At 27.9% G+C, this 17,318-nt stretch overlaps 1 protein-coding gene across 1 annotated transcript; it reads right to left on the reverse strand.

Annotated features, from left to right (window-relative positions):
- Positions 1 to 1,051: 1,051 nt before the first annotated feature.
- LOC101500653 (uncharacterized) lies at positions 1,052 to 9,869 on the reverse strand. Its single transcript, XM_073368351.1, has 9 exons — positions 9,669 to 9,869; positions 8,602 to 8,709; positions 5,052 to 5,154; positions 4,085 to 4,182; positions 3,729 to 3,810; positions 3,315 to 3,457; positions 2,755 to 2,906; positions 2,318 to 2,442; positions 1,052 to 1,455 (listed from the first exon to the last, which is right to left on the reverse strand). The coding sequence occupies exons 1-9, from the start codon at positions 9,867 to 9,869 to the stop codon at positions 1,103 to 1,105; spliced, it is 1,365 nt and encodes a 454-aa protein (XP_073224452.1). The 3' UTR covers positions 1,052 to 1,102.
- Between the last annotated feature and the right edge of the window lie 7,449 nt (positions 9,870 to 17,318).

The raw sequence follows: 17,318 nt of genomic DNA on the forward strand, positions 1-17,318 counted from the left end.
TAAGCAAGGTGTAGGATTGGGATGTCACGCCAAATCGGGCATCTGATATATTAAGACCCGAATAAGAAGCCGGATAAAAATATAACCTGAGGAAAATCCAACCAGAAGCTACCGGAAAACTATAGGTATATGGTGATTCGAAAATCCGCGCCGTCATGAAGGGAACTTGAGGGACTGCAAGGTCATTAGTTGCAACCTCTGACATGGTGGAATTTCCAGAACCAAAATTCAAGCCACGATCAGTGGAGCATGAACGGCCATCAAGATCCAAACTAAGAATAGGGTCACCACAATTTAAGAGTATCTGGTCTGTAGGCTTAAAATCTTCAGCTAACACCATAAACACAAACAATGCAACACAAACAAAGTATACATTTGTGTTCCTCGTCATCACTTGTGGTGGTGTGAAGTAGGAGTTTATAGTTATGATTAGGGAAGAAGATTTTTATGAAGGAGAGAAGAGGGAAGAAGGAAGTACTAAGACGAGGGAAGAAGAAAGTACAACCCGGAGAGATGAAGGAAGAAGGAGTACAATACTGCGCAGGGAAGAAAAGAAGGAACACGTAACAAGGTTGTCTTCACTTGGTTTATTATGAGAGGGGCTTTTACTTATGATTATTTTAAAAAATAATTTTAAAATTAAAATATGTTTTGAGTTTATTTTTATTTAATTTATAAAATATTTTTTTATTTAATTCAAAAAATAATTTTTTTAAAATTAAAAAGTAGTTTTTATAAATTTTTTAATTTAATTAACGTAACAATTTATTTTTTCTAAAATTAAAAGAAATATAGATTTTAATTTTTTTTATTTATTTTAAAATTAACATATCATTATTAGTATAATTAAACATTGTTCAATAGCATGGATCATCTATCTTTCAATTATTATACATCACTATCTTAAATCATGTTGTTGGAGATAAAAATATAAATTTATTTAAATATTAGGATAATGGATTTGATAAACATGAATTTTCTTAAAATTTATAATGAATTTATTGAGTTATAAGTTTATGTAAAAAAAATGATTATGTTGTTTTCGTTTTAAGATATTAAAGATCAAATAGTTACTTACAATTAAATAAGATGGTGAACAATTTTACTTACAATTAAATATTAGGATAAGTTTATGTGGAAGGTTAAAAGTACTTGTCCAGGCAATAACATCAGCCGTATTAAAAGCACTTTGATTAGCGAAGAATATTTTGAATACTCTTTGATTAACTTTGGTTATCACCGTGGTGCCCTCACAAAAGTGAAGTTTCACAAGATAGGCAAACCCAGAATCAATTGAGAATGTCCAAGTCAAGTTGTAACTCAAGTTGATATTGGCGCTTGGACCCATCGATCTGGCCGACGAGAAAACAATAGTTGGAGCAATATAAGACGGTGTTCCTGGAGGATACTCAATATTCACTTCTATACCACCATTCACAGCTCCAAATGTAGTTCCTAGTATGAAAGACGTGTCAGCACTCCAAGACCTAAACATGTCAGTATCACGAGAACCCGAAATATTACTCCCACCCACATTTAACCTATAAACATTCTCAAGTGCAGTTATGTTGTCAATGGTGAAGACACTTCTAATACCAACAATCACATGTACATCATCATCAGTGGAAGTATAAATATTAGGCATCCACATGACCTCAATTCCATTGACAAATACATATGCATTAATTGCAGTGGTAGATGGAGTAAAAGTTACGTTCAATGTACCTCCATCAATGTGGATGGAATATTCCTTCACAACATAATGATCCTTTGAACCCAAGGTGGTGGTGGAAGTAGGAGTTTATGGTTATGATTAGGGAAGAAGATTGTTATGAAGGAGAGAAGAGGGAAGAAGGAAGTACTAAGAAGAGGGAAGAAGAAAGTACAACGCGGAGAGATGAAGGAAGAAGAAGTACAGTATTGCGCGGGGAAGAAGGAACACATAACAAGGTTGCCTTCACTGAGTTTATTATGACAGAGGCTTTTGCTTATTTTAGAGAAATTAAGTTATTGCAAGATCTTTTAGTATTTCATTTTCTATGTGTTTCTTGAGAAGTTTATCCAAACACACTCTTGGAACTCTGTTAGAAATAGGGATCTGAATTCCCTGTTGTAGGAAAAGCACGCGTTTGCACGCATTAAATGCTCTCAGCCTAACATATGAGATCAGAAGGTTAAGATTACATAATAAAAAAAATCAGTTTTAAATGATCTTGGCCGTTAATTTACAGTTGAGATCGAAATCCTGCTCTATTGCAATGATTTGAAATGTCATGCTACAAATAAAAAAATAAATAAAGGAGATTTACACATTTACCTGCCAAACATGCAGTTCCTCCCGATAAAACTACCGTCTTGTACCAATCACTGTCGCCCGTTAGTTCTGCAGAATGACAATGCTCCATACAAACAGCTATAGCCTGGTGCAAACCCATGACTAGCCTATACAGATAAGTCAAACATAAGCTTAAACTACAATCATGGTAAACAACAAAAACTATTGAAGCGGTTATAGAGACGAATAATTGATTTTGACATGTTTGGATGTATTTCAATAAAATTGATTTTGCATTTAAAACTGATTGTAACTTGAAGTTTGAATTTGAAGCTTTTGCCTCTACAGTTGATCTGACGTCTCAAATTTATTGTTCAACTCACTTTTACATGAATGAATCCAAACATAAAACCAAACAGACATACTTAATTTGTCGCAACCATATTGCAAGAAATATAAATAAAATAAAAAAAACTTACATTCCAGAAAGATGTGGCTTGAACAAAATCTCTGCTGTCTGAAACCTCTCTTTTGAAAGTGTAAACCATCCATCTCCTGCAGTTTGAAATGATGCTTGTGTGTTTTCTTTTAATAGCTCAGCTTCATAATCAAGAGCAACATAGCATAGATTATGTTGCAAACCCACAGAAATTGTTACGAAAAGAACAGAAATGTATAACAAAAAACTGAATAGAAATCCGATGTAACGCCGATGCTTCATATTGAAAACGTATTCGTTTTTGTGTCCGGCACTGACACATTTAGTTACATTTAATCCCTTCTATTTTCTTAAATTATTATTGGTGTATACGTGTCAGTATCTTTTCCAGTGTCTGTGTTAGCGCTTAAAGATGATACCTCTTCCAACTAATCAACTATGCAAACTAATCCAAACTACTCACTCCCACCATACTTCAACATAAAAAAATAAAAAATAAAAAGAAAGATATAAAGAGGCATGTTCTCAAAAAGGAAAGTCCCACGTGTTCTCTCGAATAAATTTGTATCAACCACAAGAAGAATCACTTCATATTAATACCTCTTTCAAAGCGCGAACAGTGTACAAAGATTGAAAATTTAGGTTGTTCAGTTGCATCTTCTCCTTAAGAAACCCAGTAAGTTTCATTGCTCCTAGTCCAAGAACTTCCACACCGACCTTGCGCATTACTTTACCATTTAAAACTGTAAAAGGATAACGCAGGTCACATTTATACCAACAAAACAAACGAGGAAAGAAATAGACAAACATTTGCTTCTAATATACAAAGTTAAAACAATTTATAAATTAACACAATGAAATGATGCTTAAACATTGACCAACGCTGTACGACACTTAGTCGATAAATTGAGACACTTCATGAAGGAAATTTATTGTCATGCATAAATTATAAGAATTATATTCAGACAGAGAAATAGAAAGAGCATGAGATGAGAAAAGAACAGTAGAGCATACTTGGAACTACTGATGTGACTTGAAAACCTATATTAACAACTATTCCGGAAGTTCGTTTTGCAGCATACAGAGCTAGAGTCGCCTACATTTTTCAAAATATATTATATGTAAAGTAATAAAAAATATAAAAAGCCATATGTTTTTGTGATTTGCAACGAAGAAATGCACAATTACAATCTACTTGGTTTCAGAAATTGTCAACTTTTTATCAAGTTCACCTATTCTGGTACCAATTCGTTACAAAGATCAAAGCAACACAAGTTTATTCTTTTATAACCAAAATGCCATCAAGTTACCTGCAATGTGAAAGGTTCTCTAAGTTATCCAGTTTTTTTTTTCGTGTTAAAATATATTACCTGGTTGACAGCACAAACAGCAGGAACATTCATGTCAAACAGGGAACTATAAATCGCTTCTTTAAGTTGTCGTCTTGATGCTCTGGCTGATTCAGTATCTGAAATGAGGCAACATTTTGTAAGGCCAGAGAATCATATATGTAAGAAAACTATGTATTGTTGAAAAGGTTTGGAGACTTTTAAATAGATTTGACAATTATATGTGCATCGCCATGGCACAAATCACCATGTAAAGTATGATAAAACAACCATAGATTGAAAAAACTTAATCAGAACAGGTGGTGACAAGGTGATGTATTTTCATTTTCATTATTCCTGTTACATTCTACAAAGTAAATACTATAGGCCTCAAAAATGTATGTTATATTGCTTCCTCCGCAAACTTGCTTCCAGTAATGGACAGTGAGTCATACTTAGTACTGAAAGAGAGGAAGGCAATCCTTTGGCAATGACTTCAGTTTGGGGGATTAACAATCTCAAGGTTTTGGAGAGAGGTGGGATGTTGAAGCCATTTCCCATCAATGCCTGTAGCATTAAGACCACATATGCATCACCATTAATTTGCAACACTGAAAGACAGGTGAAATGTTCCCAAGTTGGCTTAGTATTACACAAAATCCCTCCAACAGAGCCAACAGTCAATTTCAGTAAACTGAGGCAAATCATCTATGACAAAAGATTGAAGATTTGGTGGATTATCAACTTCCATTTCTTGAAGGTTAGTTAGAATACTATAGCTTCTGGTAGAGAAGGAATTTTCTCACACACATTGCAAAATAAATGAGGTCTGGAGTGGCCAATCCACCTAGGGGAAATAATCTAGTTCATCACAAACCCATGTTTGGATGCTTTTAAGAAATGAGAGTCTCTTTTGCGACACATCTATTGCAACTATTATCGATTTCAGATTTTTACAACTCTCAATAAACAAACTCTTAAGGATAGGGAGAGCGCCTATAGTCAATACCTGGAAGTGCAGAAGAGAGTGGAAACTGTCTTGGCGGAATACACTGCGAAGAAGAGCAATTGTTTACATATTTGAAAGGAAAGAAGAAGTTGGATGCTTTGCAAGGTTACTATAACGGTAATGTGACTGATTCTGAAAACAGTGAAATCTGCAAGTACAACGGCAATTCAATGAGTGTTGAATTTTAAAATTAAAATATCTTTTAGTGCCGTTGGTTGTTGAAATCTGCAAGTACAACAAAAAATCTGAGTCCATAGAGTTCATTACTTTTTTTGTTTATTTTGAAAGATAATTTCAAAGTAAAAATATGTTTAGTGGAGTTGAATTCATTTTTATTTAATTTAAAAGATAGTTTTTTTTAAAAATTAAAATATAGTTTTTATAATTTTTATTTTATTTTAAAATTAACGTAACAATTATTTTTTCTGAAACTAAAAAATATATAGATTTTAAAATTAACATATCACTATTAGTATAATTAAACATTGTTCAATAGTCATTGACACCGTCATGGACCACCTATCTCCTAATTATTAGACATCACCACTTTAAATCATATTGTTATAGATGAAAATATGAGTTTATTTGAATATTAGGATAATGAATTTCATAAACATATGAACTTTTTTAAAATTGATAATGAATTTTTTTAATTCTAAGTTTCTGTAAAAAATAATTACGTTGTTTTCGTTTTAAGATATTAAAAATCAAATAGTTGCTTACAATTAAATAAATGATCAAAATTGAAAAAACAAAAGATAAATAAATGATTAAATTGTTACTTGAGATTAAATTAAGTGATCAATAAGATATTTTGTTTAAAATAAATTACTCTATCTATCTCAAAATAAATGTTTCATTTGCAATTTTTTTTATATCTAAATATATTTATTATTTTACAATACCCATATAATATTTATTACTTTTTTCTACTAATATACCCTTACTTTTTTTTTCTTCTAATATACATTTTTTTAAACCAACAAAATTAAAGGAGGGAAAGATGGTGGTTTGAGCGAAGAGAAAGTGACACGGGGACGGATTTGTTACTTTGTTATGCCACGGGAACAAGGAGTTGAAAAAGGAAGCAATTACCAACCTACTATTTATATAGATTAAAATTGTCAAATATTATATAGATCATTATAAAAAGAATGATCACTTTTTAAGTTAGTTTGTATTTAATGTAAATATATTCATTTAATTTGAAGTGTATCATTATTTTAATTTTATTTTATTTATTTTAAAATTAAGATTTTTAATTGTTCACAATATAATATGGAATCTATTTGAAATATATATCTATATATATATATATATTAAAAAAATTATTCGTCGTTTGTTTTTTGACAAAACTTTTTGTCATTTTGTCACTTGTGACACCTATTCCGTGCAATTATTTATATATTATTTTTCGAGCTTAAATCTAAAATATTGTAAGATGTGAATCAATTTTTTACGAACTACATAAATATCAATTGAAGGTTAGTGATATTATTAATTCATTATATCATTTTACAATATATTTTCAAATAAATAAAATAATAAAGTATAGGATTAACTCAGACAATCAAACAATTAATTTATGCAACTTAATATTAACACACGACCCTTAATTAAGGAAGTTCCAAAAAATTTATAATATATTTAACTTTTGAAAAAATTGTATTGATATTTTAATTTTATAAAATAAATCTCTAAAATTTTATATTTACAATTTGTACTTAAAATAAATAATTCATTTGTCTGTCATATCAGAGTTTTGTGAATTTAAGATCCAACAAACTTCAAAAATATTAAAACACCCTAATTTATGTCATATTTCTCTAAGATATTTTAGAATTTATTAAAAATTAAAACAACATTTAATTCATTGAAATGCACATTCAAACTTAAAATTTTCATTTTTATTTTTAGATGTGTATTAATTTCTCATATTGAGACACAAAAAAGTAAGTATAGCAAAATTCAAAGTTAAGATGTAAGTTTTATAGTAAAAAAAAAAAATACGTGTTAAAATGTAACATTTAGGATGTAAGTTTTAATAAATAAAACAGACAAAATATACTTGTTAAAATAATAACTACATCAATATTTAAATGCAATAATTTGTTTAAATTTAATAATTAATTACTAAAGTAATAAAAAATAATTTAATCAATTAATTAATTAAATGATAATTAAAATAAGAACTAAACTGTATTTAAATAAAAATTCTATTAATTTTTAACATAATGATATTTCTCACATATTTCTCATTTATTTCTCTCTTCTTATACTCTTTCTCACATCTTTCTCTTTTCTCAATTTCTTCATGTAACCAAACACACATCATGCATTGATTTAATATTTTTTAATTTAATTTTTATCATTTCGTACCTCTTAGGTTGTCATCACCCACATATTTAATATTTTTAAATTTAATTTTTATAATTAAATAAAGTATAAGTAAATAACATCAGGTGGACATCGAGTTGGATTCGAACCAAGAAATTAAAACCAATTGAATCTCTAGGTGGTAACTATGAGCTCAATCTCGTTCATTTTTTTATTTTGTGCCAGACAAATTCAGGTCACGGGGTGACGGTTGTGAATGGGTGGATAAAACGGATTGGAGGCCCTTTTTTCATCTTTTAAAAAAAATTAAATAGCATATAAACTTAATAATTTGGCCCTATATAGTTTGTTACATAGAATACAACTCTGACCATTAAAATAACTGACCCAACTTGTCAATCATATATCATATTTGTTTTATAATTTCAATTTTTTTAGATCACAATTTTCAATCACAATTTTTTATAATAGTATTAATCCAAGTTTTGTTGTATTATTTTTCTAAAGACATAGCATTTTCCATTGCCCACATAAAGTCTAAAGCAAATATTAAATCACAAATTCATCAACAACATCAAGTTACATTCACATAACAACACGACCAATACAAATTACATTCTCAAGTATAAATTATATAAATTACATAAATTACATAATGATCAACCTAATTAAAATGACATTAATCAAAGGAATATTGCTGCACTATGAGAATTTACTGAGTGATTTCAGCAGCTTTTGCCACGTCTAATGCAAATTATAAGAAGAAGAAAAATAACAGCAGTGGAATTGAAGTATATTCAAACGATTTCTCTTTGAGAGATTGTCATACAATTGATGACAACAAATTATGTATTCTCCTTGGTGTGATGTTATAAAATCTTAGCAGACTCTTTTTTCTTTTCTCACTCTGAGAAAAGGATGGAAAGTGAAAAGAAAGAACAATCATAATACCAATGTTTCACAGACAAACCAAATCCAAGATTATAATAACAAACCATGTACATAAGAGGTGTATACTACTTACTCTTCTTCAAGCTAATAGGCTTCTCTTGCAATTCATCATTCATGAATGCGTCAATATTCTCCGGCAAAGATTCTTCTTTGTAGCTTATATGCGGTTATTATTTTAAGTACATGAGAATATTTCACAAAACAAAACTTATCCCTTTTGTAAGGAAATCTATAAGGAGTTGTAAGAAAACACAATAAGTACCTTTCCAACTCCCACATGCAAAATTGATTTACTTTCCATTTTAAACTCAATATGACATTGTCTTAGCTCTTTCAACTGCACATCACTATCACTAGTAAGAGCATCTAGCTGCAAAACATATTAATACAACAAAACAAAAGTTAAATACAATCCATATACCCTACATTTCAAACAAAAAATAAAATGTCAACGTACATTTAGAAGCTAACTTTCTTGTTTGGCATCAGTTTGCGCTTTCTGAGATATGGTGATATATGCATACCAGTTCATAAAAGTTTTAGAAGATGAAACCATTAATTTAGATGATTGAACAAGAACAGATCACTTAAAATTCAAGATGCCTTAACAAGATGAGTGCCATTCAAAGAGTGGAAAAACACTTGTCAAATTTGAGCTTGTTATTACAACCTATAAGAGTATAAGTTCAATTAGATATGAATAACGTAGTTTAGAATTTAGGGCTTTAACATTCTCAGTATATAGAGGGTAATTCTCAATATATAGGGGGAAAGATATAATTGCTAAGGCAATTTAAATACCCATGGTATAACATGATGAAAAAATAATAATATCATAAAATTAAAGGGTCTCTTAACATGAACATGTGATGAAAAAAGTTAATATCACACATTTAACTAAAAGAGCATATACTACTATATTTTAGACATAACCACAAAACAGAGCAAAAGATAAAAATAAAAAAATCTATGGATAAGCTAGCATAAACCAAAATTGAATATGCATATATACTGAGAGAGAAGAATATGCATCTAAGAAAAGCAAGCATAAAACCAACAAGAGAAGTATTGGAAAAAAAGACAATCAGCAGAACCAACAAAATTGCTTGGCGACAGAGATACATGAAACCTTATGTTATTGCAACAACTGTAACAAAACAAAAACAAAAAACATTAACCATTTCTTTGTAGACTTTGTAGATAAAGCAATATGTGGATGAATAATTATGTATCAGTACCTATAATAGTATGATAAAATCAAATGTTAGTATCAAAACCAAACCCTAAACAAAAAGTGAACACGACAATGGTGATTAAGGTTATAGTTACATTGAGAATGGACCAGAGTGAGAAGGAGGCTGAGAGACGAGAGCGAGATGACGAGCGTGAGACGAAGAGAGTGAGACGACGAGAGTGAGCCTTGAAAAGGACGAGAGTGAGAGTGAGAGTGAGAGTAAGGCTGAGAGACGAGACACTAGAGTGCGGGTGAGGCGGCAAAAGTGAGGATGACCTTAAATTTTCAATTTTCATCATATTTTGGCTAATTGGGTTTGATGTTTTTGTGGTGGCTCGGTGAGTAGGGATGGGAATAAGCTAGGTCATCCGTTAGGGGTTGTGGCTTGGTCTACTTATGATTTGGTCTGGCCTGGCCTATTTAATAAAAAAGGCTAGGCTCAGGCTAATTTTAAAGTCTATTTATTTAAATAGGTCAGACTAAGACTTATAAAAAAGTCTATTAGGCCTGACATGCTAGCTATATATATTTTATTATTTATTAATATTATTTTTTATTATTATATTAATAATATTATTTCCTATTTTAAATTTTATCAATTAGGTAATCACTCAGTAGTCACTCCATATTCGGTAGTCGTTCCATATTCGGTAGCGATTCCATATTTGGTAGTCGTTACATATTTGGTAGTCGTTCAATTAGTCAATCACTCATTAATCGTTCCATATTTGTTTGAGAGATAATAATTGGTGCGTTTGTTTAAAAAAAAAAATCTATTATTTGAAACTAAAAATTAATTTTTAGGGTTTAAAGGATGTTTGTTTCAGATTTTTTAAAAATTATTTTGTTAGAAAATTATTTTTTGTTTAATATATATAGATATGTACATTGATATTGGTATGTGGAGAACATCATGTGGGATAAGTAGAGCATTTAAATGTTTTAATATGAATAAGACTTTTAAATAGGTTTCCAAGTCAGGCCAAACTTTTAGATTGATCATCAATGTTTTCCATGTATAACATATATGGTCCATTTGGGGTGATTGTTAGTTTTTTATTTTTTATTTTGAAAGATAAATTCAAAATTCAAATATGTTTAGTGAAGCTGAGTTTATTTTTATTTAATTTCAAAAATCCTTTTTTCTTTTAATTTTAAAATAAAACAAAAATAGTTTTTATAATTTTTGTTTTTTTTATTAAAATTAACATAACAATTTATTTTTTCTGAAACTTAAAAAAAAATATTTTAAAATTCTTATTTTTGTTTTAAAATTAACATATCACTATTAGTAGACTTTAACATTGTTCAATAATCATTTACATCACCATGGATCATCTATCTTTGATCACCGTCACTATTATCAGTCATCGCCATCATAGATCATGCTGTTGAAGATGAAGATATGGATTTATTTGAAAATATGATAATGGATTTGATGAACATATGAATTTTCTTGAAATTGATAGTGAATTTTCTGAGTTTTGTTTAAAAATGATGAAGAATTTTATAAGTTTTTGTAAAAAATAATAATGTTGTTTTCGTTTTAAGATATAAAATTTCAAATAGTTATTTACAATTAAATAAATGATCAAATTGAAGAAACAAATATAAATGACTAAATTGTTACTTGAAATTAAGTTAAGTGATCAATGAAATATTTGGTTTTAAATAGATTACTCCATGCATCTCAAAATAAGTGTCTCATTTATAATATTTTTTCTATCTAAAATTATTTATCATTTTACAATACCAATATAATATTTATTACTTTTTTTCACTAATATACTCTTATGTATTATATGTTAACTCATCTAACAACTTCACTTACTATATTTAATCATTTTTTATGAACCACACACAACTCAAATGAGATACTTAAAATAAAACAAAATGGGGTATAATTTTATAATTTTTAATTTATTTTTAAAATAATTAAATTAAGTTTAATTATGTTTATTTTTTTAAATTATTTTTATGTGTCAATGTTTTTAATATTTGATAAATTTATAAAAAAAAATTGGATAAAAAAATTGATTCGGTTTCAATTAAAACTTACTATTATATAGATTAAAATTGTCTATAATTTCACAATTATACTCTATCAACCTCATGTATTGCCTTTTTTTTTAACTCTTAACATAAGAGTATAAAACAAAATAAAATAATTATATACAAACTTAAATTGTACAAATTTAAATTGTTTTTGAATGATGAATCTTGAAACGAATAATTAAAGTCACATTTATAGCATTGACTTCTCTCTTCTACAAAACTAAGAAATGTATGACTATCTCAACATATATAATTTCATTCGCTAACAATCTCCACATTGATTGAATATTATTTATCATACTTCATCGTAAATAATATTTTTCACTTAAAGCTAAATTATTTCAAGAATTTTGACTTAAGTTAAATCATTTCAAGAATCTTTTATAATATATTAAAATAAAATGTCAATTATATTGAATGATACATCACACATTTATATGTCATATCATAACATTTGTTCTACATCACTTATAAATGTTGTGATTTATATTTATTTAAATGTTGTATTTATGTATAATGAACTACCACTAGCAACTTAATATAAAATTAAATTTGTTATAAGAGTTATGTTTTTTATTGTTAGTTTTAATCATAAAATTATGAAATTAAATTGCGATGATTTTGGTTTAATTATGATGTCGTACCTCCATTTAATATTCCTTCACAATATAATAATAATTTGAATCCAAAATGGTCTCAAGAACACTGGAGTTCTTAAACACGGTATAAGATTGTTATGGTACCTCAAACCGGACATGGGATATATTAAGACCCAAATAAGAAGCCGAATAAAATTACAACTGAAGTAACTTCCAACCAAAAGCCACCCGATAGATCTGATGTGATTAAAAGAGCTTAAATTTGATTAAAATATCTGATTTTTACATCACCCAGATCAGAAAAGTAAAGTGAGGTTACGATGAACTTGGACCCAAAATCTGATCTCATTTATTATTTTTATATTTACAGATTAAAAAATAATTAAACCCACACAAAATGCAGGTAATATTTGGGTGAAATAAAATTTCTGTTAATGGAAATAAGCTTGTCTATTTGAGTGAAATAAAATTCTCAACTTGTATATGATTAGCTTCACTTTCTATTTAATAAACATTCTTCATATGTTTCTGCTGATTGAAGTTGGCTACCTTAGAATCAACATAGAACTTAGAAATTACATTCTTCAGTTGAAAATTTAATTACATATTACTGTGAGAAAGTTAACATTACAACTTACATAATATACATGACAATTGCGGTGAATAAGTGTTTGAAAATCGTTTCAAATTTCAATGTTGACCCACACTGTTACTTTAAGTAGAACTCAATCTCATATTCATTTATCTTGCTTTAGTTAAATCAACCCTGATTATTAAATGTCTCAATCGTATAAACGCAGAATATCACGAAGTTCTACTTAAAAGCAGTGACGTGTTGAAATCTTACTTGAATATGAGACTAGGCAAATAAAACATGAAGACAACAACAATTCACACTGGATGGATACTAGGGCCCTACCAAGGTCAAGAGAACCTTATTTACTAAAAGTGGGTGTTCAAACCAAGTACATAGCAAATGGCTCAATTGAAATGAGGAAAAAAATATTAGTTTGTTAAAAAATTTCAACAAACAGTTGACTTAGACTTTGAAGAAACCTTTAACTTTGTAGTTAAGTCTAACATAGTAAGGATTATCTTATCCAATGTTGTTTATTACTTAGTGATTAAGTTTCAATATTATTTCCATTAATTGGTGTTATATATTAATTCCTCCTAGAACACTTAAAAATTATCGTTTTATATTATAAGTCATTTTAGTAAAAAAAAAAATTATATTATATGCTATTTTAAAGTTTCAATTAAATGTTAATGTTTTTATTTATTTATTCTACTTTTAACCATATTAATGCATATTTTGATCAACATATTTATTTTGTTAAAAAAAATACATATGAGAGATATAAAGAGTATATTAGTAATTTAATTTTCAAACAATATCTTGAGAAAGCTCAATTCTTTAAATGTATCTCGAATACTTTGAAGGAAATATCAACTACAGATGCCTTGGTGTACTAAAAAAAAAATAGTACCTTTTTAAAAATAAAATTTATAATATTAATTTTTCAATTTTTAATTCATGTCTCAGATATTTAAACAACTTAATATATAGGACAAAGAGAATAACATTTAAAACTTTTAAATCAACGTTGCTGCTCTTACGTCCATGTAGCAATTGAAAAATAAATTAATTTTAAGGTTGAATGAGTTATTATCCTTATAATTTTTTTTTGAAAAAAATTTAATCTTGTAAAAATTTACATTTTTTAATCCTTACAACATTATTATTATTATTGTAGTTTTAGTACTTTTGAAATGTCATTAAATATTTTTAAATGGTATTTAGCCGTTGTTTACAAATTTATATAAAAAAAATATCTACAAAAAATAAGTTCAAAATTCAATATGAATTCATATTTTCGTAATTTTTGTCTTGTTTATAGCATTTAAAAAATTTATATTTAATTCATCTCAAGTTAATAAATTTTAAATTTTTGCATATCAACTATTTATAATGTTCTAAACATGCTTGCAAAAACTCGTTCGAAATTTTGTGTTGACATTCCAATTGGTCTAAAAATATGTACATGATAATTTTATAAGGCCTAAAAATATGATTTTTTTTACGAATCTAACTTCACGAATATTGTCTATTAGATGAGTCAATCAAAATCATTTTGTTTATGTATATCTAAAGAATGAGCCAACCAAAATCCTTTTGGATAAGATGTCTTTGTTTAAGGAACTATTGGATATTTAGAAACGTGATAAACCACCTATAAAAACAAATGCTGACAATTTGGTTAAAGGTTAAATGTGATCCTCACTATGTTAGACTTGACTATAGAGTTAAAGGTTTCTTCAAAGTCTAGGTCAGCTGTAGTATGTTAGATTTGACTACAATTTGGTTGTAGTATTTAATGTTTTTAATTTAATCAAAAGAAAAGAGTTTTAAAGATGTCATGTTTCATCACATTTAATGTATGAGATTGTAATTTGATGGAAGAGGTTGGAAATATTTGACATCATTACCTATTTCTACATAACTTGTATACTTTTTTTACTCATATAATTTATATATTTTTTTAAAAATAGAATGTGCGATTATCAATTAAAATGAGACCAAATTTTCAGCATTTGTTTTTATGAGTGGTTGATCATGTATCTAAATATCCAATAGTTCCTTAAACAAAGACATCTTTTCTAAAAGGATTTTGGTTGACTCATCCTTTAGATCTACATAAACAAAATAATTTTGATTTACTCATCCATTGGACAATATTCGTGAAACTATATTCGTAAAAATATTCACATTTTTTAGGCCTTATAAAATTATCATGTACAAATTTTTAGACCAATTGGAATGTCAACAAAAATTTCCGAACGAGTTTTTATAAGCATGTTTAGAATATTATAAATAGTTCATATACAAAAATTTAAAATTTATTAACTTGAGATGATTTAAGTATAAATTTTTTAAATGCTATAAACAAGACAAAAATTACGCAAAAATGAATTCATAAATTGAATTTTGAACTCATTTTTTGTAGATATTTTTTTATATAATTTGTAAACACAACGGCTAAATACCATTTAAAAATATTTAATGACATTCCAAAAGTACTAAAGCTACATGAATAATAATGTTGTAAGGATTAAAAAATGTAAAATTTTTACAAGATCAAAATTTTTTTAAAAAATTTTATAAGGACAAAATCTCATTTAATCTTAAATTATTATTTTTTCAATTGCTACATGGACGTAACAGCAACAACGTTAATTTAAAAGTTTTAAATGTTATTGTCTTTGTCATATATATTAAGTTCTTTAAATATCTGATACATGAATTAAAAATTGAAAAATTAATATTATAAATTTTATTTTTAAAAAGGTACTATATTTTTTTTTTTGGGCACACCAAAGCATCTGTTGTTGAGATTTCCTTCAAAATATTCGAGATACATTTAAAGAATTGAGCTCTCTCATCATATTCTTTGAAAAATAAATTACTAATATACTCTTTATAATCTCTCATATGTATTTTTTTTTTAAATATGTTGATCAAAATATGCATTAATATGGTTAAAAGTAGAATAAATAAATAAAAACATTAACATTTAATTGAAACTTTAAAATAGCATATAATATAACATATTTTTTATTACTAAAATGACTTATAATATAAGACATGATAATTTTTAAGTGTTCCAGGAGGAATTAATATATAACACCAATTAATATAAATGATATTGGAATATAACCACTAAGTAATGAAAGTTAAAGTTAATGTGTAAATTGAAAATTGTAGAAGTACTACATAGGAGGGGGTGGAGGTATGACTTTTGGAATATCTCCAAGGGCTACCCAATTTTATGAAGGGGAGATAATGCATTCAAATCGACCACCACGTACAGTTAGACTGATGTTTTATTTTTTAGTACTCGAGTTTTGCAGATCCGGTCAAACAAGGTGCGTGATAGTTTCACAAATTCGGTTAAACTGAATCATGTTTTCTACTCCACTAGATTGCAGAATGCATCTATAAATAGATGATTCAGCTCAATTTGCAAGACACACTAATACTCCTTTTCAGCTTCATCCCAAATTTCCTTAAAAATTATTTTTTTAAACAATTCTTTTGATACTCAAATACAACAACTATGAATTGATATTCTTTGAGCATTAATCTTTACTTCAATGGCTGGTTTGATTTGCAAGAAATCAAAGTGGTGACCCTCTAGTTCTAGCTTGGGGACAAGATTAAATTAATGAATTTGAAATAATCACGGCAAGAAATTTTACCTTTAGTGACAATAAATATCTGTAGGTTAAAGTATAAAAACCGTAGGTATAGTCAAAATTTTCTATACTACAAAATTGTGAAGTCATGGCATCAGCATATATACCAAATGGATAAAAGTCAGCATTTGGTGAACATAAATTTGTGATATTATTAGCTAAAAACCAAGTGACCCTGAGGGCTTCTTTAACCCTGTGGCAATCAAAGAATCCATATTCACAATATGATTTCTCCATTTTGCAAACAGTTCTCCACCATGCTTCTCGACATTCAATTGATAGAAGGTACCAGCAAGCTCCAAAAATCTATTAAATATATTTCCCGTTAGAGCACAAAAATAAAAACATGAGTAAGTTTGGAAATGGTGGTGAAAAATATTTTCAAGATTAGCACCCTTTGCTAAAAGTGTCATCCTAAGTTATATGTTGTTATTTGATAAATTTGATAAATACATTCCACATTCTAGTTTATCTTGATAAGCAGCGTTGCGAATTGTGGTTTGCGAAAAATAGCAATTTGTTCAAAGTTCGTTATGCAGTAGTGTTTTAGCGCGCTATAACTGCTATTGGATAATATTTTGTACTAAATAGCGTATTGTAAAACAAGAGTGATTTGTTCAAATTTTCTATGTTATAGCGTTCCTTTAACCGTTATTTAACAACATTGTTGATAAGAAAATAAAAGGTGGTTTCCATTAAATGATTTCCTCTTAATTTAAGACTTAATTTTCTTAATAAACATGATAAAAATAGTAAAAGGGTTCAAATGCTTGAGCAATCAAGAGAATGTAGTTTGTGATTTACATACATGGCTGGCCAACATGTAAAGCATGA

Source organism: Cicer arietinum, chromosome 5 (genome assembly GCF_000331145.2).
Source record: "Cicer arietinum cultivar CDC Frontier isolate Library 1 chromosome 5, Cicar.CDCFrontier_v2.0, whole genome shotgun sequence".
Taxonomy (NCBI): Eukaryota; Viridiplantae; Streptophyta; class Magnoliopsida; order Fabales; family Fabaceae; genus Cicer; species Cicer arietinum.